Genomic DNA, 27,683 nt, shown 5'->3' on the forward strand with positions numbered 1-27,683 from the left:
ATATTCCATCCTCTTCGCAAACAGGATTGCATGGAGAGTCTAAACAATGGGTTATTGTTAAAACATTAATTTGTAATGCAAGATCCCTCTATAACATAGAGAAAAGTCTAGAATTGGAAAAAACGGCATCTATTTCAGGGCTATAACCGTCTAAATAAAGATCCTGTGGGAATTATTCTGAATATCTTAAATGAGTCTCCTGTCGGTAGAAAAAACGGACATTGACACTAAGAGTTCTTTTTAAATTTTCTCCCGTTGTTTTTTATCTATAGTGTCTTTAAATTGGTTTTAAAACTAGTTGAACTGCCTTATTAAAGAGGAACTGTAATTGAAACAAAAATCCATTTCATTCTGCGTCAGAATCGAAGCTGCAAATTGTCAAAAATATAAAGATAGCAATACTGGTCATACAGGGGAAAGAAATAGGAACTTCATTACCAAACTTAAAGAATACACTTGTAGCTTGTTGGTGATTTGTTTGTTTGTGAATTTCGCACAAAGCTACTCGAGGGCTATCTGTGTTAGCCGTCCCTAATTTACCAGTGTAAGACTAGAGGGAAGGCAGCTAGTCATCACCCCCCACCGCCAACTCTTGGGCTACTCTTTTACCAACGAATAGTGGGATTGACCGTAACATTATACACCCCCACGGCTGGGAGGGCGAGCATGTTTAGCGCGACGCGGGCGCGAACCCGCGACCCTCAGATTACGAGTCGCACGCCTTACGCGCTTGGCCATGCCAGGCCACACTATTCGTTAGTAAAAGAGTAACTCAAGAGTTGGCGGTGGGTGATGATGACTAGTTGCCTTCTTTCTAGTCTTACTCTGCTAAATCAGGGATGGTTAGAGCAGATAGCCCTCGTGTAGCTTTGCGTGAAATAAAAACAACAACACTCCTTTGAAGTTGAAATTTCGACAATGTATATATTTTCGAGCTCGTAAACTAGTACTCCTTTGCAAAAAAATCGAAGAAGCACTTTTAATAAAACAAATTAAATCAAGTAGCAACCACTATCTGAACGACCATTTATATTTTTTCTGTATGGGGCTAGTCTGTGGTGTCATCACCACCCACCATCAACTCTAGGGAGTACTCTTTTAACAACGAATAGTGAGATTGACCGCACATTATAACGTCTCCACGGCTGAAAAGGGTGGATTCGAACTTATTTATTAATCTAATATTCTGTTATATTTACAGTATTACTTAAATCTGGAGTATATACTAAATTATTCAACTTTCTTTTTTTTTTAATTTGTATGCCATGTTATCCAGATAGCTTTAATTAATACATTTAATACTTTGAGTAAACCAGATGGATTTTGGATGTATGTGGAGTCTGTTTAGTTACCAAGATGTTGCCCTTTGATCTTCGTAGTGTCTTTGTACAATGTCCAGTTAATTATCCAAATGATGGTCTTCTAGTCCGTAAATTAATCACTCAATTATTCAACCAAACTTTGTTAGAATGCAAAAGTTCCATTATGGTGAAAAGGGGCCGTTTCTTAAAGTATAAAAAAGTTACATTAACCCTTCTTTTGCGACTTGTGTAAATCTTCCTACCACACCATGCTCAAAGATTTGCGAATTTTTGCGGCGGGCCATTGAAAACGTTGCGTGCAAAATTCTTGCATCACATGATGTGAAACGCTGTCGCTTACGCTAACATCACATGATGTCAATCGTAATTGAAGGGCTAAGTTGAAAAAAAGACGTTTGTTAATTTATGAAAAATTCGTTATGCTGTTTTTCATATGTAGACTGTCCTCTTAAGTTATCAATGAAACTTCCACTGAACGATAATAACACCTGTCTTGTACTATTGGAGGTTCTTTGATTGTTTGTATTACATCACTCGAAGAAGCTATATGTATTGCATTAAAATTTTGCATCGAATAATCCGTCAATCTGGAATGTGTCTCCTATTCGAACTTCATATTTTCAACGTGTATTCAAGTTTCTGATATCTTGTTTCCAATTTCCCAGCCTGGCTACTGATGTGTGTTATTAAATTTATTTTATTTTTAGGAGATAAGGAGATGAACGAATTCTTAGTTATTAATGAACGATATCGAAAATAGCTTTAATACCAAATACTGAAATACTCGGTTTGTTACATTTTTCGGAAACTTTATTTATCAAATCATTTATAGCTGACTGAAAAATCCTCCTGCTAGTAGTGCGGTAAGTCTACGGATTTATAACGCTAAAATCAGGGGTTCGATTCCCCTCGGTGGGCTTAGCAGATAGCCTGATGTGGTTTTGCTATAAGAAAACACACACAAACACACGCTGACTGAAAAATATGCTCATTTCTAACCAGTAATAGGAAGTAACTTTCTCTGAAGAACATTGCCCAGTGCATTATTTCTTGTTTTTTATGTTTAAGTTCAGTATATCTCAGGTTTTTCTTGTTCCTAAGGGAGCAGCTTGACTGTGATGTCTATCAAAAGCAACTCCGGAGATACCAGACGTTGAATACGGCACCAGTTTGTCGACTTCCGTGCGTCAAATTGTAGAAAACAAACAGTAGAAAATATTTTTTAGGTTACGCTTGCTAAAATAAAAATAAAACGTGGAAAACGATAGGCGCAGAAGATGGTTTCAAATAAACAAAACACACTTGACTCAATAAATTATTACACAAACCATGTGCATACCATACCTATGTGTTAAAAAACACATACACACTCCATAAACAATGATGTTTTATCAGTAATGTACACAGTTAACTTTAGTAAACAGTGGACTTATCCTTTGCAATATTTAAGGTTGAAACACGGTTGCAAGTCATATTTCAAGATCAGTATGCAGTTAATTAACTACTTTGAAGCTCGGCATTGTAATCTACTATGATTTTCAGCTAAATATTTTATTCGAAAGTATATCAGGCTAACCAAATCCACAATGTTTAAATGGAACCTTAAGTTCTTCAAAAAAAGTAGTGTATATATACATAATATTTCGTAGATCCAACCAAATGGCAAATCCTATCATACAGCTGTACCTAGACTTGTATAGTAAAATACCTTTCTATCTTTCCAATGGTACAACAGCCAACTCACACAAATGGTTTAGTGTTCGTTAGATTACTCTATTTACTTTTGATGTCGTTCCCACAACCTTCAACTATAGTAAATTTAGAGTTTAAATTAGTAGATACTGGTCTTGTGAAAGTGGTAAAGGTTATGGATTTACAACGCTAAAATCCGGGGTTCGGTCCTTTGTAAGGAACACAACAAAAAGCCCACTAAGCCAATGCTCTGAAATAAACGTCTAATCTTCCATAATTTACTGAATGTGTTGACTGGTTTCAAGAACAGTGAAAATCGATAATCGTAAGAACATCATGTCTAACTGTAGAGAATAACCGTGTGTTTTCTTATAGCAAAGCAACATCGGACTGCCTGCTGATCCCACCGAGGGGAATCGAACCCCTGATTTTAGCGTTGTGAATCCGGAGACTTACCGCTGTACTATCGGGGAGAGAGGGGGGGGAATAACCGAAGCAAACTTCTCGTCGAACAAGGTCAAGCAGGATCTTTTAGCTACGATGCCTGATTCTTAATCTGTGGGTTACAAGTTCGAATACCAACACCGAATGTACTCGCCATTTCAACCTTATGGTGTTATATGTGAGACAGCTAATTCCACTTTTCGTTGGTAGAGAGCAGCTCAGGAGTTAGTGGTAGTTTGTGTCGTCTAGTTTCCTTCCCTCTATTTTTATTACTTCTAAAATTTAAGAACAGCTGGCTCATCTAATCCTCGAGCCCGAAATTCAACAAAACAAGTTCGTTTACAGCCACATAAGACTTATAGGTGTTAAAAAGGCGTCGTATTTGAGATAAAGTTAACATTCTGTGAAAGTATGTCTAAAATTTTCATTGTATCCTTCAACCCCAACCAGTTGTAACATTTTTAAACGAACTCCACAGCTAAAAAATAGTTGTAGTAAGAAAGCTGCCATCGAGATAAAATTGTATTTCTTTATTTAGGAGAGCAATAATAACATGATTTTTAACATGATTACCTTCAATTAATATTAACATTTTCAACAATGATCCCTGTAATATCTCACCAGGGTTTCATCGGCCAAAGTATGTATTTAAATTAGTTCTAAATCCATTTAATAAGCTAATAATGCAAAATAATATCCGTAATGAATATTCAAACATACGTATATTCACCAATCGGGTAAAACAGAATAATATTACAGATCAAACATTATGTAACGTCACCTACAAAGACCGTGTATGCCTTAATTTTTACAGCAATCAGAGTTATTTTTATTTGTTAACAGCCATCTGTATTATATAGATTTCAACAACACATCTGTATTGTAATGCTCTTATTCAATGGAAATTGCAGTTTTGTATCGCCAGAACTTTCACTCGAATCATGTGAAAAACTAAACTTCTGCACAACGTATTTTCCACATTTTAGGTCTCGTTTGAACAGACGTTAGAGATTTGCAAATTGATATAAGCCGTATAGGCTCAACTATCGAAATATATAAATATTTAATATATAAATAAATGAATAAAGATACAATATATCTGAAGACCAGTAAACAATTTTGTCAACATTAAGTTTTGGATAACATGTTGACATTAACCTTTGAACTTTTAAAAGAAGACAAAGGGATTATACAAATTCTTTATTGTATATAAATAAACGAGTTACGAATACTGTACAGGTGACTGGTTTAATCACGGAGGATGAAATTTAAGAACTTTAAGGGTAATTTGTATAGATGGTAAATTCCGGGTGTGAAGGAGAATGGTGGGTAATACTGCCAGGGGCTCTTATGTGAACTAACGTAAATGGTACTCGATTGAGAATGTTGTGTTTAACAAGTAAAATAGGCCTAATATAATGTATTCTTACAAGTACAATTAGCTATAATCATGCTTCGTTAGCTTGTAAAAGGCGTTCAGACCGTAAAGTTTGTTTGTGTTTAGAATTTCTGCTCTAGCCGTCCCTAATTTAATACTTTTAGGCTAGTTTTTACTAACTAAAAGGATGACTGACTACTTTATTATAACGCCCACAAGGCTGAAAGGGTGAGCTTGTTCGGTGACGAGATTTGTACCCACGAACCCCAGGTTGCTCGTTAAATACTTTAACAACTAAACCATACAATCAGTTGTGATAATGGGTTTCCCGAAGAGACCCAAAAATATTTTGTAGTTTTGAGGATAATGATGGAAATAAAAAAAATTAATTTGATATCAATAAAAGAAAGTAATCGGTTTCATGATTTCTAATGATACTTTTGATTACGGCCCGGAATAAGTTTTTTTTTAATTCAGATACAAAATTATATATATATATATCCAAAATCTTCTTTTTTTCATATTATGAACTGTTACGCTCCTAAGTTCCTGATCTCCAGTGGGTCAGCGGTAAATTTAAGGACTTACTACACTAAAATTTCGATTTTACGTGGTGGACAAAGTGCAGATAGCCTACCGTGTGGGTTTGAGTTTAAACAAACTAACAAGTTCCCCGGTGGGAAGCGGTAAGTCTTTGGATTTATAGTACTAAAATCAGGGGTTCAATTCCCCTCGGTTGGCACAGCAGATAGCTCGATGTGGCTTTGCTATAAGAAAACACACACACACAAACAAACACCTAAGTCTTTGTATCATTCTTAACATTTCTGATATATATATATATATATATATATATATATAGCGTCATTCAGAAGCAATTAGGTTAGCGAACTTTTAGGAAAATATATTGTAACATTTTCCATTTCTAAACCCCCCATGCATGTCCAGGTGATTAGGGCACTCTTTTCGTAATCTGACGGTTGGGGTTCGAATCCCCATAATACCAAACATATTCGCCCTTTCAGCCGTGGGGACGTTATATTTAACAGTCAATCCTACTAATCGTTGGTAAAAGAGTAGTCCAAGAGTTGGCAGTGGGTAGGAATGACTAGCTGCCTTCCCTCTAGTCTTACACTGCTAAATTAGGGACGGTTAGCGCAGATAGCCCTCGTGTAGCCTTTGGCGAAATTCAAATCAAAATAAACTAATTTACTAAAGATCAAAGCTTCTCGTATGTACTGCAGTTCATAATTCAAATATGTTACGTAATATTAGACTCATAGGAAATGTTCACCTTCCCATATTGTTGACACACGGCGTCATCAACCCTCAGTCTCACCATTGAGCCATTAGGAACCGGTTTTCTTTGATAGAGATGTGGTATTATCAGAAGCAACGATTACCTTCAGGTAAAGTGGGAAGCGCAAATGTAAGTCAGAAAATGTTTGGAAGAGTTACAGCTAGATTCCTGAGTTTAAGAAAAGAAACGAAACTCGGCGTGAAGTAAAACATGAAAGTAGTCTTTATTTACTTACCAGTTAAATATCACGAGCATACGAGACGCTTGAGAGTAACTACTTTTAAGAGACTATTAAGAGACCTTACCATAAGAAATTATAAATAAGCTTGAGAGAATTAACCACCAGACAGGAACCATAATTGGGCTGTCTCTCTCACGCCCCCCAGTGGCTCAGCGGTATGTCTGCGGACTTACAACGCTAAAATTCGGATTTCGATACCCGTGGTGGGCAGAACACAGATAGCCCATTGTGTAACTTTGTGCTTAATTCAAAACAACAACAACGTCTCTCTCACCTCACTTGGCCATTTCATTAATAAAAATAAACAGTAAAGTTTCCAGGTATTGATACACATCTATCCAGCTAATCTTGCTAGATCAACTACATAACTCTACACTGACACTTTCCAGTGGTACCACAAAGACTGACAACAATGAATAACTAACAAGTTAGCCACATTCCACAACGGGTCTCATTGTAGATGTTAAATGATAGGGAATATAAAATGGCCACCTATCGAAACTAAGAATGTAAAGAAACTTTTAATTTTCTGATAACTTCTGCGTCTTTCACGTATTGACATTCACCTTTGAACTTTTAAAATAAGACAAAGAATCTATAGAAATCATTTATTGTAGTTGCACCTACCTAGATGAGCTATAAATGCTCTGTAGAGGTGATTGATTTAATCACAGAAGAAGAATTTTAAGGACTTTAAGGTTCACTTAAATATCGATCGGACTTCAATCAATAAAAATCAAAAGAAACAATCGACTAACATTTATTGCTTTTTATAGTAAGTACATAGTGTTCCAGAGGGCGGGAACGTATTTAAAAACATTCTTACATTGATTTGGAAAGTCCTTTCATCAAGACCAGCACCTTCAGAGAACAGACATTTCTTCTTTACAGGTAAACAGAGAGTGAACGACAAGTAGGAAAGTTGGTTACAAACCTTTACTGATGTCCTTGGAATCTACTCTAAGTAACTCACTTTGACAAAAAATAAGCAAAGGGAAAAAACTCAATGAAACCATTTAAAACGGAATACGAAGGAAATAAAAGATTTTAAAATGCGAGAACCATGGAAGTAAAATAATAAAGTAAAATATATTAATAAACATATACAAGTAACTAAAATACAATAAATGTGTGTGTTTTGTTATAGAAAAACCACATTAGGATATCTACTGTGTATTTCAAGGAAAATCGAACCTCTGATTTTAGCGTTGTAAATCCGAAGACTTACCGCACAGGGGGAGAAAACATAGTAAGCAAATAATAATGATAATCAGTATAAAGAAGAAACTAGACCAAAAAGAGAAGATGAAATCTTCCTCTTGTGGTCCACATAAAAGAGCAAATGTTAACACCGTATACAGACTAACATTATTCAACTTTACAATTCTAGGTAGGTCTGTTTAGGAGCTCATATCATCTCAAATATATGAGCATATTCGCTAAAATGTTGAACAATTGAAATGCTTTATTTATGTAGGTAGGAAAAAAGAAGTTTTGTCATTCCAACTTTATCAGACGCAGTAATTTTTCTTTTACGAAATATTTTTTTGTTTAATTTGTTTTGAATTTCGCACAAAGCTACACGAGGGCTATCTGCGCTAGCCGTCCCTGATTTAGCAGTGTAAGACTAGAGGAAAGGCAACTAGTAATCATCACCCACCGCCAACTCTTTGGCTACTCTTTTACCAACGAATTGTGGGATTGACCATAACATTATAACTACTCCACGGCTGAAAGAGAGATCGTGTTTGGTGTGACAGGGATTCGAACCCGCAACTCTCAGATTACGAGTCGATTGCCTTAACCATCTGGCCATGTCGGGCCCCTTGCCAAAATAGGTCCTCATTTCTAAATGCGTTTTTCCACTTCTTTGCATTGAGATTTTTGTAAATGTCTATTGCCTTTGCGAAGTTATTTACTTCTAGAAGACCTGTTTTCATTGATAAGCTAAGAAATAGGCGAATGTCTGAAAATTATGTTTACCCTCGTGTCATTTACAAGTGCAAACTAGTCTAGAAGCTGTAATGATACAGTGGCGATGGGTTTCCTTTAGAAGTTAAAGCCATCAGAAAGTGAGATCGTCCAAAATATTTCGAATCAAATCAAAAAAGGAAAAATAAAACTATGAAACCAGAAGAATAGTCAAATACTATTTACTACTTTACATATTAACCACTTGCATTATCTTAGTTCATTTAGCGATTGGTCGAACTTCAGTCAACAAAAGTCACAAGAAATAGTCAATTAACTTTTATTATTGTTTATAGTAAGTACACAGAGTGACGTAGAAGTCATGGACGTATTGAAATCCATTTTTACGTTGCTTTGGGAAGCCTTTCTACCAAGACGAGTACAATATTTTGGTAGTTTTATAGGGTCTTTGAAACAAGAGATTGTACTCTAAACTTACTTAAAGTATTCTCGTGAGAAGTTGGCCTTACAAGTTTTCTCTTGTTCAAAGTTGCTTCCCAAACAGCAAACCAATTTTTATTCCATCTACTTAAGATTTAGGGTTAAATAACACTGACAATAATATGATTTTATTTTACCCCTTTCTCTTTCTTTCAGTGTTGTTCTTAATTACTGTAAACACTTTTTTAAATTTTAATATTAAGGTATGTCTTCAAATAATGTTTATATGGTATCCACTTCTCAGTTCTTGGCATCAGTTCTTTTTCTCTCTAAATGCGCCTCAATTTACTTTATATAGGTGATACTTCATTTCTGCTCACTCTCTACTGTACGTCGATTGGTTCTGTAGTAAAGATCGTATTCGCGAAAAATATAAATATTATCATAAAATTTTAATTAATGCAGTTAGTTTACTGCTGAATAATGTGGTCGTGAAGTTGCAAACGTTGGCTTTCAGTAAATCGTCAAAACAATGTATTTACTCTAAAGTTTCATTTAGGTTACTCAACACTGCTTAAGGACGGGTTTTACGAACCTATCGTGGGTCCACTTGTATCTCACTAGCATTCCCTGAAGGCTATATAAATTGTTTACCGTTTTATAACTCAGCTGAAACATACTCAAAGAAGTACACGTGTTGTTGTTTTTTTGGCAGCGATTTGAAATGTAGTGTAGAACCGCAGTTAGAAAGCAGATAATGTAAAAAATATATTTATATTTCTACCTTATCTAATACTTTCATTCCAAATTCGTCACATTTCAGCTATCTTTAAAAAAACAATAACAAAAGAAACGAGATGATAAGAGTCATTAAAAAGCACGGTTATTGTTCAGAAGTCCACGTTTATCTAGTACGTGAATTGCACGCTACATATGTACCAAGCGTTTATCATACTTTTAAATAAAGAACTATTTCTATATGTAACTATTTATATATTCTACTACAGAGTTGTGACACCACGTCTGCGAATTATAACGCTGTGAGTCAAATGTTTAATTCTTATATGCTGGCCTGGCAGGGCCAAGAGGTTAGGGGGCGCTCAACTCGTAATCTGATGGCAGCGGGATCGATTCCCCGTTACATCAAACATGCTCGACCTTTCAGTCGGGGATAGCGCTATTATGTTACGGCCAATCCCGCTATTCGTTGGTAAAAAAGTAGCGTAAGAATTAGCAGTGGGTTGTGATGACTAGCTGCCTTCCCTCTAGTCTTACACTGCTAAATTAGGGACGGCTAGCGCAGATAGCCCTCGTGTAATTTTGCGCGAAATTCAAACCGAACTATATTTATTCTACAAGCTAAGGGAAACGTAATTTTTGGATTCAGATTTTTGCTGTTTACTTCCCCAAGCGGCCAGGCATGACCAGGAGGTTAGGGCGCTCGACTCGTAATCTGACGGTACCAGGATCAATTCCCCGTTACGTCAAACATGCTCGCCCTTTCAGCCGGGGGGCGTTATTATGTCACGGCCAATCTCACTATTCGTTGCTAAAAAAGTAGCCTAAGAGTTAGCGGTGAATGGTGATGACTAGCTGCCTTCCTTCTAGTCTTACACCGCTAAGTTAGGGATGGCTAGCGCAGTGTAGCGTTGCATGAAATTTAAAAAAAAAAATTGCACTGAAAGAACGTATAGGAGTAGAACCAGATGCTTCAAGTATTTCGGTGATTTTTAAACTAACAACCATTACGTTTCAAAATTTTGATCTTATTTAAATAAACATTTAGTTATAAATATAGTTAACTTCGAATTGTCATTATAACAACAAATCTGTGGCTTTGTCTTGACTTAGAGTAGGCTTAATCATTATTAACAAAAACCAGTAAATTTAAATGTGTGTTTGTCCTCTTGTTCGTAGACAAAAAGGTTTTTCAAAAATGTAACCTGGAGAATAAACACCAACACTGCGTTGAAATAAATCTTGACCTCGAAATCTCTTCAAAAAGTAATTCAAGTAAAATGGCTGTAGTTGTGTTCCAAGTTTTCCCTAATGCCCTCCAGGAAGACAGTAGTAAGTCTTCAGATTTACAACACTAAAATCAGAAGTTTGATTTCCCTGTGTAGTCACAGCAGATAACCCGATGTAATTTTGCTATATACATATTTTATAGAAAATTAATACTGATAAAGGTAAGTAAACAAAACGTAAAGGAAGGACTGCATTAAAAACATCAATTCCAAACCTCTAACTAATTATATTAGTTTGTTATAACCTAGTAGGCGGTGTATCCCCACCGCAATGTGGATCCTATATATTCAGTCACCTACAAAACCTAGGGCTCATTTTATATCGCACATTATAGTTTGTACCCTGGGATCTATTTAATTAGTGCAGCATTTTTTGTTTATTAATTGTAATTTATTTTTGTTTATTAATTTTAATTTATTTTTGTTTATTAATTTTTAATTTATTTTTGTTTCGGCTTGTTTTTAGGTTATAACAAAATAATATATATATATAATACACACACAATCACTTTCCCTAATAGTTCATATTACGATAAATGTAACTAGGAAAACAGATGGGCTGAGTGATGTCTGGCAGAAATTTCGTGTTTAGAAAACATTCCTAACGACTAATTTAACGATTCTCGTGTTTACATCGTTCGGTGTTTGTGGAGTCATCACTTGTTGTAATGGTTACGAGAAATAATAATGAATAAAGATTACAAATGGAATACCTTCCTCTTTTTTTGTTAGGTTGAATACTTACATTACCTTTCTGCTTGAAATGACTTGTTTTGTCTTCCAAACCGCTATGTTAGCGTAATATCTATGCCATTTTTGGAATTACCAAAGTATCGTGGACGCTAATAATAAATAAAAACTGAAAAGACACCGAGAAATGTATTTTCTTCTTCGCCGACATCTTCATGCATTATCGATTCTGTTTCCTTGATGTCGACGTTTCATATTTAACACCCACGGGGAGAGGTGGGCAGTGTGTACTTAAAGTAGGTTGTATTCTATTGAGAGTTGGATGTGGGTGGTGATAACTAGCTGCCTTCTCTCTAGCCTTACACGATGAATCCTGTGATAAAGCGTGACGGGCTGCTGTTTGGATCTCTCTGCTACACCACGAATTTCTTCATAGAAAGTTCTTATAACAAGACTGAATTCATCCTCACCAAAATTGCCCAGCTGTTCTTCTCCTCAGCATTCATGTTTTCTCAGTTTTCCCAGACAAAAATAAATACAGATTTTACCCTATCCTTCTGGACGGGTTTAACCTAAAAACGCGTGTGGGGCTGAAGAGAAACAAATGTTTCTGAGCGCTCCTGGTTTGCCTGTTTGGGTTTTGCTTCCCTAGATGTTTAAAAACCAAAACTACTACCATGTGAATAATTCGATACAAAACACAAAAACTGGAATCTCGTGCTTCGACGAGAATGTGCTAGAAGAGTTAACATTATGAAAACATATAAAGTCCAGACAAAACATTTTACACCAGCGAGATCTAGTACTATTCAATGGTTACAGTGTCGATTTGTGGTGCTGAGACTCCGCGGCTCGTGTCTCGTTACCGAAAAAAAAATCGTTTTCTGTACTTTGGTCGTGCGAATGCGTTGTAAGAGTAGCAATCAAATCCAACTATTTCGTTGGATAATAATGTATCTCAGAACAGCTGGGTTGGTATGGGTATTAACACTTTTATTGATATAGGAGAGAATAACGTTTCGACCTTCCTAGGTCATCTTCAGCCGTTCTGAGATACATTTTTATTTCGAGTGGGTTTCTCGTCATCAAGAATTACTTCACCATGGCTGGATAATAATACCATACGAGATGACGGTGAGTGATGTTACCCAGCTGCAAACCATCTAACCTACCTCTTCATAATTGAGACGTCTAACACAGATAGCCCTAATGACAGTTTATGCGAAATCCAATAAATAAACAAAAATCGATTTAAGTAATCATGAAGTGGGTCCCCTTTGAACCGAAACAAAGATGCTTTATTAGTAACAACTTCGACTCGGGTTTATAAGTTTGATTATAGTTTCGCATCTACGGTTGTGAAACGACATTCGAACCGTCTTGAAATACCAGATTCTACGCCAATATACAATCATCTTTACGTGTAAGGAATGAAGATTATATTAAAAGAACATTTGTAATTCAGTGGCATCCATTATTCAGCAATGGAAGATTCGTCGTATATTTTAGTATTGGAAAGCCATTTGCTGTTTTAACTCCAGTTTATGGTATAACTTACAAGAAAATGGAACCCAGCCCATCAAGACAACCAAACAGCTGTAGATTATGTAAAGTCTTCACATTGTACGTGTATTCCCTTTCATGAGTTAAGAAAGAACGAAGCTGTTTTAAAAAAATGCTTTTTGACCTATTTTTTTAATTAATCATATCAATAAACACATCTCATTTATAGGCAACTTTAATAAACTGAAGTATTCAAATTGTTGACTTGAAACATTTGAATTCAGTACTTCTGACAACATGAACCAAAATAAATGCTTATATAACTTCTCAAATAATGAAAAGATTTAATAAGCTGTATTCTAATTTATTTTGATACTTTGAGGTATTTTTTTTTACTGATTGTACTTAAATAGAATGTGAGACTTTGTTTAATTACATGCTAAATTATTTCTGTCTAATAAAACGAAAACTTGGCACTCGGTTCTCTTCCATCACCTAGGTGTCCTATCTGGCCAGAACGGAAGCCAACATTCAGCACACATGAGCGCCCTTGCACAGCCGCCCCGTCTACGTGAAAAGGTGAAGCATATACTTTCTTCAAAGATGCTTTGCTGCGGTCGTAGAAAGGTACGTGATAAATGTTATTTAAAACGCTATTAAACTTGTAGCGCTGTTCTATGTTGGAATTCGTAGAACGACGTAACTGACAACAATAAAAAAAAGCATTAGTGGTTTTAATATTTATATCTGTTAACAATTAAACTTGATACTAATTACAACTAACTTACTCAGTCTGTCGTTTATTACGATGATGACCCGACATGGCCAGGTGGTTATGGCGCTCCGCTCGTAATTTCTGGGTCGCGGGTTCGAATCTCCGTCACACCAAACATGCTCGTCCTTTAAACTTTGGAGGTGTTATAATGTCACGATCAATCCCACGATTCGTTGGTAAAAGAGTAGTCTAAGAGTTGGCGGTGGGTGTGATGACTAGCAGACTTTCTTCCAGTTAAGACTGCTAAATTATGGACGACTATCGCAGATAGTCCTTGTGTAACTTTGCGCGAAATTCAAACCATACTAAGTTATAGTGATAAACGAATATGATATGCTTTTTCATGTGATATGCTTTAAAATAATTTTTGTCAGTAAAGAGTATATATTATATATGGTGGGCCCGGCATGGCCTAGCGCGTTAAGGCGTGCGCTTCGTAATCTGAGGGTCACGGGTTCGCGCCCGAGTCGCGCCAAACATGCTCGCTCTCCCAGCCGTGGGAGCGTTATAATGTGACGGTCAATCGGTTAATGTTCATGCCTTCCCTCTAGTCTTACACTGCAATTAGGGACGGCTAGCACAGATAGCCCTCGAGTAGCTTTGTGCGAAATTCCCAAACAAACAAACAAACTATTGCTGTATATATTTTATCTCAGCCGGTCTGATGAGATCTGGTATTAGCTAAAAGCGTCGTCGGTACTGATTGTGACAAACTAGCCTGTTATAACATATTCTCCTTTTTTGCTTTTACTCATGAAGTGTTAGAATTCACAAGGATTGAACGACTAACAACATCCAGAGTGGTGCGTCGTTCTCTCGACTATTTATTTCTTTAGAAATTACGTACTTACTGACTTTGAGCAGTTTGAACAGATAATTTTGTTAATGTATTTCTTCTTCGTGAATAAATGCAATAAAAATAATTATGTCAAATATTTATTCGTATTTAATGAAAAAATATTGAACAAGTTTTCAAGTTTTGTTGAACGACGCGCAAAATTACGAGAACTATTTGGATTAGACGTCCCTAATTTAGAAGTAATAGGCTAAATGAAAGGCAGTTAATCAACATTACTCATCATTAACTCTTTAATTACTCTTTTACTGACGAAAAGTTGTATTCAAGTTCATATTATAACGCCCCAACGGCTGAAAGGGTGAATGTATTCAGTCCCGGTTTTCGCAACCGCGACACGAAGGTTGAAAGTCGTGAGCCCCACTACTCAGGTCATGCCTGGCCTGAGTTTTTTAAGAGAGATTTTTGATATAAACTATATTTAACAGTGACACTGAGAATCAGGAAAAGCTGGTTGGTTCCTATAACGCACATATTCCACTTAAAGAAGTGAATATATATTTTCCAGTTTGAGAATTGTTTATCGGGGCCTCAACGGTTACGTTTGAGGACTTATAACCCTAATAATCAGTGAACAAAATTTGAGAATTAAACTTTCTCTTGTGTCGTTGACCGTTAGGACAGCGATAAGTCCACGGACTAACATTGCTAAGTTCTGGGGCTCGAGTCTCATCGCTGAATACACCAATGTGGGTTTGTTTTAACAAACTCTCTTGTATTAAGTTTAGGTGTAATAAATATAACGAACTGTTAAAGCACACTTATCCAGTATGCAACTCAGAGGGCTAACTTATCTTTAAAAATATTGGCAAGGGAAAATCGGGTGATAAGTTTCAGAAACTTAGTTTTCTATCAGAGAGTGCGGAATAATGTTGCTGTCATGGTATGATTAAGAACATATCTACCACCAAGCGATGCGGTTTCGTATAGAACTGTGAAATCTAATGTATTATCATAACTCTTTAGGATACAAAAGCACACACCCTAATACACACACACACACACACACACACACATATATATATAGAAAGATACTGGTTATCATTTTGACACTGTACCATGTTGCCATATTTTGTATCTCTTCTCATGAACACTTTCGGTGTTAGAATGATCCTCACAAACAAACAAACGAAAAATCGTTGGGAAAAGTTTCTCGCGTTTACACACTCACCAAGATTTTCCCCGAGCAAACCTTAAACGACAAATACATGTAATAAAAGAAAAGACGAAAGGAAGACATACGTGAACTCATAGAAAACTTACAAACAATCTAATCTTTTCTCAATAAAGCACGTAAGTTTCTAACCACTTAAATGGGCCTTACTCTCTGACGTCTACTTTACAAATTAGTCAATTTCTTGCGTGTGTTCAATAAATAATTTAAAAAAATCTATTTCAGTATTCCTTTTCAGCATTTGCAACCTATAGTAAAATTTCGAAGCAGTGTTTTTAAGCTAATAGTAAACGGCATCACGTTTTCCAAGTCAAGTAGATAAGATCAAAATTAGAAAGAAAGCAACAGCCTGGTCGTTTCTCAGAAACTCAGTTGTGCCCAAGCAAACTAGAATTCGAGGGGGAATACGCTGATAAGAATCGAACCTTCATAACATGTTGCAGAGAAAGTTGCAAGTAGTGGTAGAGTTGGAGGGAGGTCTCAGTGTACAAACTCTGGATTAGAGAAGCGTGGAAAGCCCCCCGTGCAGATGATGAATGGGGTCCAGTATCTTTGAGACAGAAGCCTTGGAAGTACCAATAACCCATAGACCAGTTTGGCTCATATGAGGTCGCAATAGATCTTGAACATATAATATTAATTTGGTCCCCATGAGATGTAACAGAGGAAAATGTGGATGTTTAGTGCCTTGTACACTTGACTTAAAGATGTTTGGTGTGAAGTATTTACATTCCTGTGCTGTGAGGACTGTTTTAATGTACTAAATACCCTAAGGACTTGTTAATTATTTTGACTCGCTTGTTGTTATTTCGTTCATCAACATCGATGCTTGTTAAAGTTTAATGCTGTTAAAAGTCTGTTTTATTTGTTTTTGAATTTCGCACAAAGCTATGAGGGCTTTTGCACCTTTAATCTCTGTAAGTCCAGAGGGAAGACCGCTATCATCATACTGCCAACTTGGCCTGAGTGTTTGTCACATTATAACTTCCCCACGGCTGAAAGTACTCGCGTTTAGGATTATTGACTTCACCTTTATCTCTGAATATATATATATGCCTTGCTGGTGTTTAATTTGAAACTGATGAGAATGAGCAAAACATGCAGTTTCTCGAAACTAGGCTTCAGACACAACTATTAGTGATTTCACACTTTATTTTCTAACATTAAAAATATAATGTTGTGATAATCAGCATGGATTATAAAAACTTAAATCTCGTCCTCTTTTATCACACTTATAACTTTTATCTTTCTACCCACAAAACCTGTATTAAATTTTTTATTTTCTTTGAAGCGACCCCTAGTAGCGTAGCGATACGTCTGACGAATTACATTAGAAACCGGGTTTTTATACTCGTGGTGATCAAAGCAGAGATAGTCCATTGTGTAGCTTTGCGCTTATCTTCAAACATGCACATCTTTAGCAAACGAAAATCAAACAAGTAATACTGTAGAAACAAGCCAGCGCTGTAACACTCTGTTACTTCCTAGAAAATAAAAAGTTTATGTGCGTGATTACAGGAAAATTAATCTAAACTAATAAGCAAGTAAGAATTAAGTCTACATGCGCATGCGCTCTCAACTGAATATAATGAACTAAGCAAGAAAAAACACGATTACTTTTTTTTTTTACAAATTACCCGCTGGTACAGCGATAAGTGTACGGATTTACAACGTTAAAACAGGGGGTTCGATTTCCCTGGCTGGACATAATAGATAGCCCGATGTGGCTTTGCTGAAAGAAAAACACACTCTTTTACAAAATATTTCAGAAATATTTTGCTCCAGTAGTTTTAAATATGCAGTAAACTTTCAGTGAACGTACAAAAAAGTGCAGTTAATTTGAAGAGGAGATACACATGACTAGATCTTAGTCCTCATTGTCAACGACTGAAATTCTCGGTCGCATTCTGTTCTATCTTTACATTTTCACAACTGATAAAAGTATCATCTTCTTAATAACTAATTCTCCTAGTTTAAATAATAACACCTTTGTGAATGCTAGGATGGAATTTTTTTCTGGAATGGAAAATTACACACAAAAAAAAAGTCCCTCGCTGGTACAGTGGGAAGTCCACGGAGTTACAACGCTAAAATAAGGGGTTAGAGTCCTCTCGGTGGACTCAACTGATAGCCTGATGTGGCTTTGCTATAAGAAAACACTAACGCAAAATTGTACAGAAAGTAAGAACATTTATTTAAATGGTGACAGTGCAAAGACAAAAGTTGTAAATTCTAAGAAATAGTTCTTCTCAGTGCTTGTGTCCCCCTAGTTAAGTATTACCACATAAAAACATAGCTGAAGTATGAATATACTGATAATCATTTGTCAGATCAGTGCTTTTACGATTTATATTTAAACACACAAAAAATATAAAGTGGAGCAAGGCAATACATCACATTATTTTAAACAGTGGAAGAAAAAGAAAATGATACCAATCTATGAAGTTCAGTTGTTTTAGTATACTTGTTTGTTTCCTTTTTATTAGCCCTATTTTTATGCGCCAGCAATATAATAAGCTTGGGGTGCGAATAAATCCCGATTCTATTCTATTACTCATCAAGATCTCTACCAATCTACTTTCAAATCTAGCTATGTGCCCAAAGTAGCGCATAGTTCGATTTATATATACTGGTGTCATTTACGATATGAAAATGATCATTGGAGCCCCGAATGTAAGAGTTCTGTGAAAGAATTAAAGCGGTAAGATTCGTTAATTTTTCTGTACGCTTGTCCGAAAAAGTCACTTAGATGAAAATTCATTAAAATAGTGAAACTTTGATTCACTCCATAAACACGTATTTAGCAATTATTTGGGCTTATAAGTATGACAACTTTTAGTTTTGATCAGTCACTACTGTGAAATAGACATTTTTATTCAGACATTTTGGTTTGGTTTTTGGAATTTCGCACAAAGCTACACGAGGGCTATCTGTGCTAGCCGTCCCTAATTTAGCAGTGTAAGACTAGAGGGAAGGCAGCTAGTCATCACCACCCACTGCCAACTCTTGAGCTATTCTTTTACCAACGAAAAGTGGGATTGACCGTAATATTATAACGCCCCCACGGCTGGGAGGGCGAGAATGTTTGGCGCGACTCGGGCGCGAACCCGCGACCCTCAGATTACGAAGCGCATGCCTTAACGCGCTAGGCCATGCCAGGCCCCAGATATTTTAAAAGTGGTTTTGAACGAGCGATGTTTATGGCCATAATATTGTTACGTTGCGATCCCTTTTAATGATAACTGCGTGATCTTAGGCTCATTATTTCGAACAAAGAACTTTCTAAAGTTCCATCTATTTAACCAGTTGTTCTGTGGCTTAAAGGTAAGTTTGAGGGCTTGTGAAACTAAACATCATTGTTCGATTCTTTTGGTAGCCACAGTGCAAATAACCACTCTAAGATGGCGGGCTTTGGTCCTTGACTTGCATTTTCAGACGCAGGTTAAGTAATAACTGCCAAATGTAATAAATGATTCTCACGTTTATTTTTCGAGAAAACACTCGGTCTTGATTGTGATAAAGGAATATATTAGTAACAGTGTATGTTAAGCCTAGCAGCTAAATCGATTCGCCAGCTTAGTTCTTGTTGTTGTTGTTTTTTTTCATTAAGCACAAAGCTACACAAAGGGCTATTTGTGTTCTGCTTACCACTGGTATTGAAACCTGGATTTTAGTGTTGTAAGTCCGCAGACATGCCGCTGAGACACTGCGGGCGCCAGCTTAGTCACCTCAGTCACTTACAAGGAATTCTGTGCAACACCTGATATGTTTTATATAAAATGTGACTCAAATGAAGCCATATTACGTATCTTAGTATCATTAACTCTACTGTATCTTACGTGACTGGAATGTATTAAATTCGGCGTGATTAATTTCAGTAGCGTATATTCTAAACGTTTGTGCGAATGCTACTGCTATATATATATACAAAGCTCCAAATCTGAAGTTAATAAGTAGGTAATGGTTTAATTAAAACAAAGATAGGTGAGTGTTAATTAATAGATTTCAACAGGATAACTGTGATCAATATATATTATAATTCGCAAATTGCTTTCAGCACTTTAGGGTTTTAGGTTTACGAGAATAATTTTCAAATCCCAGTATTCAACCAGACAAGAGTAACCCAAGAGTTGATAGTGAGTGCTGTTGTCTGTATGCGTTCACTCTCGAGATGCACAGTTCTTTCGAAAACAAAGAAGCAAATACTTGTTTTAAAGCTAGTTGAAGTTAGGAACACAGTAATTGTACATAGTTCAGTATAAAAGTAAGAATGTAGCTAAAAACCGTTGTTATTTATTACAAAATGCCAGACGAAAGTTAAACACAATTACAGCATCTGCAATTAAACAATTATTTTTAATGAGGTCACGAAAAATCGAATGTTTATATTTTATAATATTATTATATCACATGACGCCTCTGTAACTTATCAGTATAGAAAAACATCATTTACGGATCCTAAACATTAATTTAGTTTTGAAGTAAGGACCTCAACGATCACAACTGACGGGTGTGTATGCTAGGTAAAAATTATTACTTTAATTTTCGGGACCCGGCTGTGGTTAGGGCGCTCGAGGGTTGCAGAGTCGAATCCTCTCACTAAAACGCTCGCCCTTTCAGCCGTTAGAGTGTTAAAAGTGACGATCAAAACCACCATTCGTTGGTAAAAGATTAACCCAAGAGTCAGTGGTCAGTGGTGATAATTAGCCGATTTACAAAATTAGGAACGACAAGCACCGATAGCCCTCGGGTAGTTTCGCACAAAATTCCAAAAACAAACAACGATTAATTTTGGAATTTAATATATCAACATGTTATAATAAATTTTAACAACTATCCCCTACTTTTGTTTTAAGCTAAAAACAAAGATGCGCATTAGCTAACCATGCTGTCCCCACCATGGGTATCGAAATAGTGTTTCTAATAGTATTTTAAATACAGGAAATGTGCTTACTACGCTAGTATAATTTCAATAACATAAAAAAGTATTGTCTTTGAACTGTATGATTAGATTGTTTTATCTATCTACATATCTGTCCTTGTGCTTTATAGACACGAAAGAAAATCATAAGGTATTTAATGAATGTTACACTTACGTTTACCTGGAGTTGTTTGACGTACGCTAAAACGGACCACGTTACATACAGAGTGGCTATTGAAATTTTTGCTTACGAATTACCTTTCACATCACTTGAAGACATTCGAAATTTAAAAAAAGAAAAAGGTTTTAGATCAATACTCCAGAATAGCTGGACATTACTTAGCTGTAGAATCATCTAGTTAATCGTGTTTTTATTTCATTAATTCTGAAGATATATTACACATTTCGTGTTAAAAGGTAGCTTAGCACGTGGATAAGTTCTACACCTCTTTATGTTTCATAATATATAATCGGAAACACAAGAAAGACGTAGAACCGAATATATTGGACAAATTCATCATTGGTTTTAAAAGGCAGAACTTATCAGATTAAATATTAAATACCACTTCAGTTTGGCGTGATTATGAGTAATATCTCTAATAAACTGCCACCTTAATTATTTGTTTCGAATTACACAGTTATCTATTTCTGCTAATATGATACGCATTCCCAACTACATTCCCAGACTACTGCGGAAGTAGTTTTAATTTTACATTCAGTCTCTCTCACAAGTTTCTTTTTATCGTTTGTTTAAGAGTTTTACACTATATATATTCGTTACATAACTCCTAATATTTCAAGTTAAGTTTTACAATTTATAAAAATCGAGAGGGAATTACCTTTGGATTGTGTACAGTTCTTGTTAGCTCTGCTACAGAAATATAGTCGAGAATCTCTTAGTTACGTGTTTTTAATTGTCATCTTGTTTGTAGTTAAGCGCAAAGCTTCACACTGGGCTATCTGTGCTCTCCCAACCACGAGTGGTAAAACCAGGTTTCTGGCATTGAACGTCTGTAGGCATGCTATTGTGCCACTTGGATTGGTTTGGTTTGTTTTGAATTTCGCGCAAAGCTACTCAAGGGCTATCTGCCCTAGCCGTCCCTAATTTAGAAGCGTAACATTAGAACAGAAAGTCATCATCACCCATCGCCAACTATTGGGATACTCGTTTACCAACAAATAGTAGGATTGACCGTAACATTATAACGCCCCACAGCTGAAAGAGCGAGCATGTTTGGTGCGACGGGGATTCGAACCCGCGACCATCGGATTACGAGTCGAGTGCCTTAACCACCTGGCCATGCCGGGCCATGTACCACTTGTAGAGGGGAGACTTAAATGTCGTGGTTTGCCAATCTTCTTCATTTTACACACACAAAATCTACAATGACGCCCAAGTGTTAAATCACATGAAAAAGCTTTACAGTGTAGCATATGTTTTGTTTTGTTTTCATAGTAATTCAATAGTACATTTTTAAAAATACAAAAAACAGTAGTACTGGTTGTTTATATATTATATAGAAATAACCAAGTAATCAATTTGTTTATATTTTCTAAATTTGAATGGATTTTATTATTTGAGCGAATTGACTGAAAATGAACTTGTAACAACATGTTTTATACAATGTGTGTGAAAATAAGCTTGTAACAACGTATTTTACACAATGTATGTGAAAATACACTTGTAACAACAACATGTTTTACACAATGTATGTGAAAATACAGTTGTAACAACAACATTTTTACACAACCGGTGGAAATGACCACGATATATCTAACATAAATAATTAAGTCCTCTATAATGTTCTTAACGGAGAATTTAATTAGTCACCAATGGTGTTTCGTTATTGATCTTGTCTACTGATTATTCTGTCAACAGACCCTGATTTTTTACAGCTGATCCTGATATTTATATCCTCACCTGATCTTTCAATATTTGACTGTTGATCATAATCTTTATATTTTGGGAACAGACCCTGATTTTTTACAGCTGATCCTGATATTTATATCCTCACCTGATCTTTCAATATTTCACTGTTGATCATAATCTTTATATTTTGAGAACAGACCCTGATTTTTTACAGCTGATCCTGATATTTATATCCTCACCTGATCTTTCAATATTTGACTGTTGATCATAATCTTTATAGTTTGGGAACAGACCCTGATTTTTTACAGCTGATCCTGATATTTATATCCTCACCTGATCTTTCAATATTTCACTGTTGATCATAATCTTTATATTTTGGGAACAGACCCTGATTTTTTACAGCTGATCCTGATATTTATATCCTCAACTGATCTTTCAATATTTGACTGTTGATCATAATCTTTATATTTTGAGAACACACCCTGATTTTTTACAGCTGATCCTGATATTTATATCCTCACCTGATCTTTCAATATTTCACTGTTGATCATAATCTTTATATTTTGGGAACAGACCCTGATTTTTTACAGCTGATCCTGATATTTATATCCTCACCTGATCTTTCAATATTTCACTGTTGATCATAATCTTTATATTTTGGGAACAGACCCTGATTTTTTACAGCTGATCCTGATATTTATATCCTCAACTGATCTTTCAATATTTTACTGTTGATCATAATCTTTATATTTTGGGAACAGACCCTGATTTTTACAGCTGATCCTGATATTTATATCCTCACCTGATCTTTCAATATTTGACTGTTGATCATAATCTTTATATTTTGGGAACAGACCCTGATTTTTTACAGCTGATCTTGATATTTATATCCTCACCTGATCTTTCAATATTTGACTGTTGATCATAATCTTTATATTTTGGGCACAGACCCTGATTTTTCACAGCTGATCCTGATATTTATATCTTCACCTGATCTTTTAATATTTGACTGTTGATCATAATCTTTATATTTTGGGAACAGACCCTGATTTTTTACAGCTGATCCTGATATTTATATCTTCACCTAATCTTTCAATATTTGACTGTTGATCATAATCTTTATATTTTGGGCATAGACCCTGAATTTTTACAGCTAATCCTGATATTTATATCCTCACCTGATTTTTCAATATTTGACTACTGATCCTTCTCTGTAAACCTTGGATTCTGATTCTTATTTTTCTGTATTAATTGATGATACTGAGTTTTTTATATTTCTTTACTGTGGATCTTATCAGCATATTTTTGAAACTGATCCAGGTCTCTCTTTATTGCTTGCTGCTGTCCTTTACAAGCAAACAAAAACAAAACAATGTTATGTATGACGAATATTGCTTAACGTCTACTTCGAGATGTTAAAGTATACTAGAGCGAATCCTGATTAGTCTAGCGTGACGAGTGAAATATACCATTTAGAATCAGAAGTCAACTACTAAGTGAACCCACATAAGTCTTACGTGACATCTGAACTATGTTGCGGTGTATCTAGAGTAATTTTTCACACCACTTATGAATTTCCTGACATAAAAATGCTTAAGTTAACGTTGATTGGAACAATGACAGTGTATCTGAAGTTTCGCTGTTGGCAAATACAATATTTCTATCGCAGCAACTGGTGATTCACCCAATGGTTTTATCAGTGACGAACTCACGTGGCCCGCCATGGCCAAGTATGTTAAGGCATGCGACTTGTAATCTGAGGGTCGCGGGTTCGCATCCCTATCGCACCAAACGTTTTCGCCCTTTCAGCCGTAGAGGCGTTATAAGTGACGGTCAATCCCACTATTCGTTAGTAAAAGAGTAGCCCAAGAGTTGGCGGTGGGTGGTGATGACTAGCTGTCTTCCCTCTAGTCTTACACTGCTAAATTAGGGAAGGCTAGCGCAGATAGCTCTCGTTTAGCTTTGGACGAAATTCAAACCAAACCCTATATAAAAAAGCTACTTCGCGTGTTATTTGTTGCTTTTTTCCTTCTTAGAATATCTGTATGAAATAATATATCTCGAAAAGTGGCTTCATAACTTGATATTCCAATTACAGTTGTATAAGTAAATAGAAAATATTTAAGTTTAGGACATATGGTATTTTAAATTGTCAGCCGTTAGGCAGAAAAACCTTTCTTAACTCTTACATAAAGTTGTCGATAGTGTTACAAAACGTGTATTATGTCGCAACAGTTATGAAATACGGTCGCAAAGTTCATCCCATCTTCATAGTCAACTCTTGAAATTGTCTTCGAACAAAGGATAGGAATTCTCAACTTCTCAACTTCTACGTGAATTATTCCTGAAAAACATTGCGGAAATTACTTATTTTACTACTGCAAGTAAAGTAAAAACCTTTGTTTAAATGATATTTAAACCGTCTTTTATGGTTAACAGGCAATAAACTGTCTCAGAATGTCCTTAAGTAAATCAGAACTTATGATAAAGTATCGAACAAGTTTAGATGAAATAACCTTCAATAAAAACACGTCTAAGGATATGAAGGGTAGAAATGGTTGTGCCCTCGACGCATCTTTCAAGGCACTTTTCCCTATAACTAGCTCATCGATAAGTTAAGGGACTCATAATGCTAAAATTCGATGTTTGAATCTTATGATGGGCAAAACGTATATAGCAAACCATGCAAGTTTGAGCTTAAATGAAAAGCGAACTTTCCTTAGACGCCAGAAAATTTGATTTTTTTTTATTTGAGGTACTTTAAATAACCTCTGTGACGCTAGACATTTCTTAAAAGTCAATAAACTTAAATTATTTGACTTCAAATATGTATTTCAGGAGACGGGGGAAGGTGAACTGGAGGCAGGAGAAGATGGTTCCCGAAGGGCGGGCCCGTTACGCCAAAGAATACCGGAAATGGTGGTTCAGAGTGACTTCCGGAAGGTCAGTGGAATATCTACTGAAATATTTCGGCAGATTGAAGCTGTTGAGAATGAATACGACGCCACAACAGCTGCCAATATTGAAGCTGTTCAGAAGCGAGGAGAGATGATTATCCGTGTTCTGGATCCCCGTAGTCTGGGAAGAGTAGGTGCCGAGACAAGTAAGAAACACCTCAGTGGCACTGATTCCAACCACACCGTGCAGTTTGTGGAAATCATCAAACGCCCAGGCCAGACTCTAGGCCTGTATATTAGAGAAGGAGACGGCACTAGGTTGAACGAGGGTGTTTTCATATCAAGAATTGCCTTAGAAAGTGCTGTATACGACAGTGGACTTTTAAGAGTAGGGGATGAAATATTGGCTGTCAATCTAGTAGACGTCAGACAGATGAGTTTAGATGATGTTGTTATCATAATGTCTATTCCAAGAAGGTTAGTGCTTACCATTCGCTCTAAAATTTCAGGGAGAGCATCTATACTTGCGTCTCAAAGAGTGGTGGAAGAAATTCGTCAACCTGTTGTAGTATGGAAGAAGGAGTTTGAAGATGAAGGTCCAGACGACATTTCCACCAGCAATAATGAAGATAGTCAGTTATCCAGAGTTCGGAATAAGGACTTGTCATCCGACATGTTAGACATAGATCGACCTTTGAGTGGTAGAGAAGGGCTTCCTTCAGAAGAGCACCTCATTTTTTATCATTCCCAACCTCGTGGAAGGCATGTTCCCAGAACCTCTGGCGTCAATGTTAAAGATGAGGAGTGTGTCTGGACCAGAGGAGCTGCTGAAGAACAGCCGGTGAAAGTTGTCACTCGTCAGCCAATGACACAACAAGTTTTCCCTAAAACACTAGAAAACTTGGCTCAAAAAATTCATACTTTTCACGCTGGACCGTCACTTACGGCTAGGAAGTCTCAGATGTCTGCATCGCACACTTTGTTGCCTTCGAGGCCCGAAAGAGGCACAAGTGCCCGTCACCGGCTCTGGGATGAGCCCGGCTCTTTATTAGCTAGTAAGCCTAACCGTTTACTTAGGACGGAGAGTGAACAGAAAATTCCAACTGAAAGAGAAGATTGGCTTGAACGGTATGCCTCAAGAGGAATTCGTCCGGCTCTAAGAATGGCACGCAACATACAACCTCGTGGTCGAGTCCGACGTTACGAAAGAGATGTTCCTCCTCATACGGGCATTTTGCGACGGCGATCAGTGGTGGAAAGTTCTTCGGATACTGAGGTACAGGCCAACTCCAAAGACTCAATGTTATACAGACAATTCAGCCTAGGCCGCGCTGTTCCGATTAGGGGAACAGCTGGCCAAGTCCGGAGCAATTCACTGCCACGAGCCCGTGCTATTGAGCTAGAACCCCGCCAACCCCGCCAGTCTGTTCGTTTCGTTAAGAAAACTCTGCCTTACGACTCTCAGGAGGACAGCGATGGGGCTGTTTCTGCTCCAGAGCTTCCGTCGTTCCGGTCTGGCCGGCGAGGCGTAGGTACGTTTCACTTTAATGTAAACTACTTATATCCTCAAGAAAGTATTAGTTAAACTAAACATTTTATTGAACTAAATAACAATAGACTTTATCGTAAGTGATAACACGAACACGAAATAATTACCTTACAAACTACTTGTAATATTTTAAAGTATTTCCGTAAAGGTCAACGCTTTCAATTTAATCTGTCGTCAGTCACAGTTCATGTAGTATTCATCGTCTAAACAATATATAATATATTTTCCTGAGGTCCTTCTCGTGAGTGAGTTTGTTTGTTATAAATTTCGCGTATAGCTAAACGAGAACTATCTGCGCTGACCTTCCCTAATTTAGCAGAATAAGACTAGAGGGAAAGCAGCTAGTCACCACCACCCACCACCAACTCTTGAGTTACTCTTTTAACAACGAAAAGTAAGATTGACTGTGCCATTATAGCGCCCCCACGGATGAAAGGACGAGCATGTTTGGTGTGACTCGTGAGTCAGAGTGTTTCAACAAACATGAATTAGTGTTATTCATGCCAAACTGACAGAAAGTCTTCCAAATCACTGTTACCTCTGATATAGTTATAAGAAAATGAAATGCAGAAAACAAAACAAAAACCCATGTTTTAAATCAACGGGTAAATATATTCAGAAATCCACTAATAATAAGTAACTTTAAATATCAATTTTGTGTCTGTCTGTCTCACAATGCCATTCTTTAAATT

The 27,683-nt window shown here is 36.4% G+C and overlaps 1 protein-coding gene across 5 annotated transcripts in view; it reads left to right on the forward strand.

The window, feature by feature from the left end:
- Window positions 1–27,683, forward strand: part of LOC143241988 (rho GTPase-activating protein 100F-like) — an 81,670-nt gene that overhangs the window by 14,142 nt on the left and 39,845 nt on the right. For all 5 annotated transcript variants that reach the window (XM_076485357.1, XM_076485346.1, XM_076485334.1 and 2 more), the window contains 2 exons: window positions 13,449–13,576; window positions 25,384–26,974. In XM_076485357.1, coding sequence (XP_076341472.1) covers window positions 13,490–13,576; window positions 25,384–26,974 — 1,678 coding nt within the window. In that variant the 5' untranslated portion in view covers window positions 13,449–13,489. The remainder of the gene's footprint in view (window positions 1–13,448; window positions 13,577–25,383; window positions 26,975–27,683) is intronic.

This window comes from Tachypleus tridentatus, chromosome 2 (assembly GCF_004210375.1).
Source record: "Tachypleus tridentatus isolate NWPU-2018 chromosome 2, ASM421037v1, whole genome shotgun sequence".
In the NCBI taxonomy this organism is placed as follows: domain Eukaryota; kingdom Metazoa; phylum Arthropoda; class Merostomata; order Xiphosura; family Limulidae; genus Tachypleus; species Tachypleus tridentatus.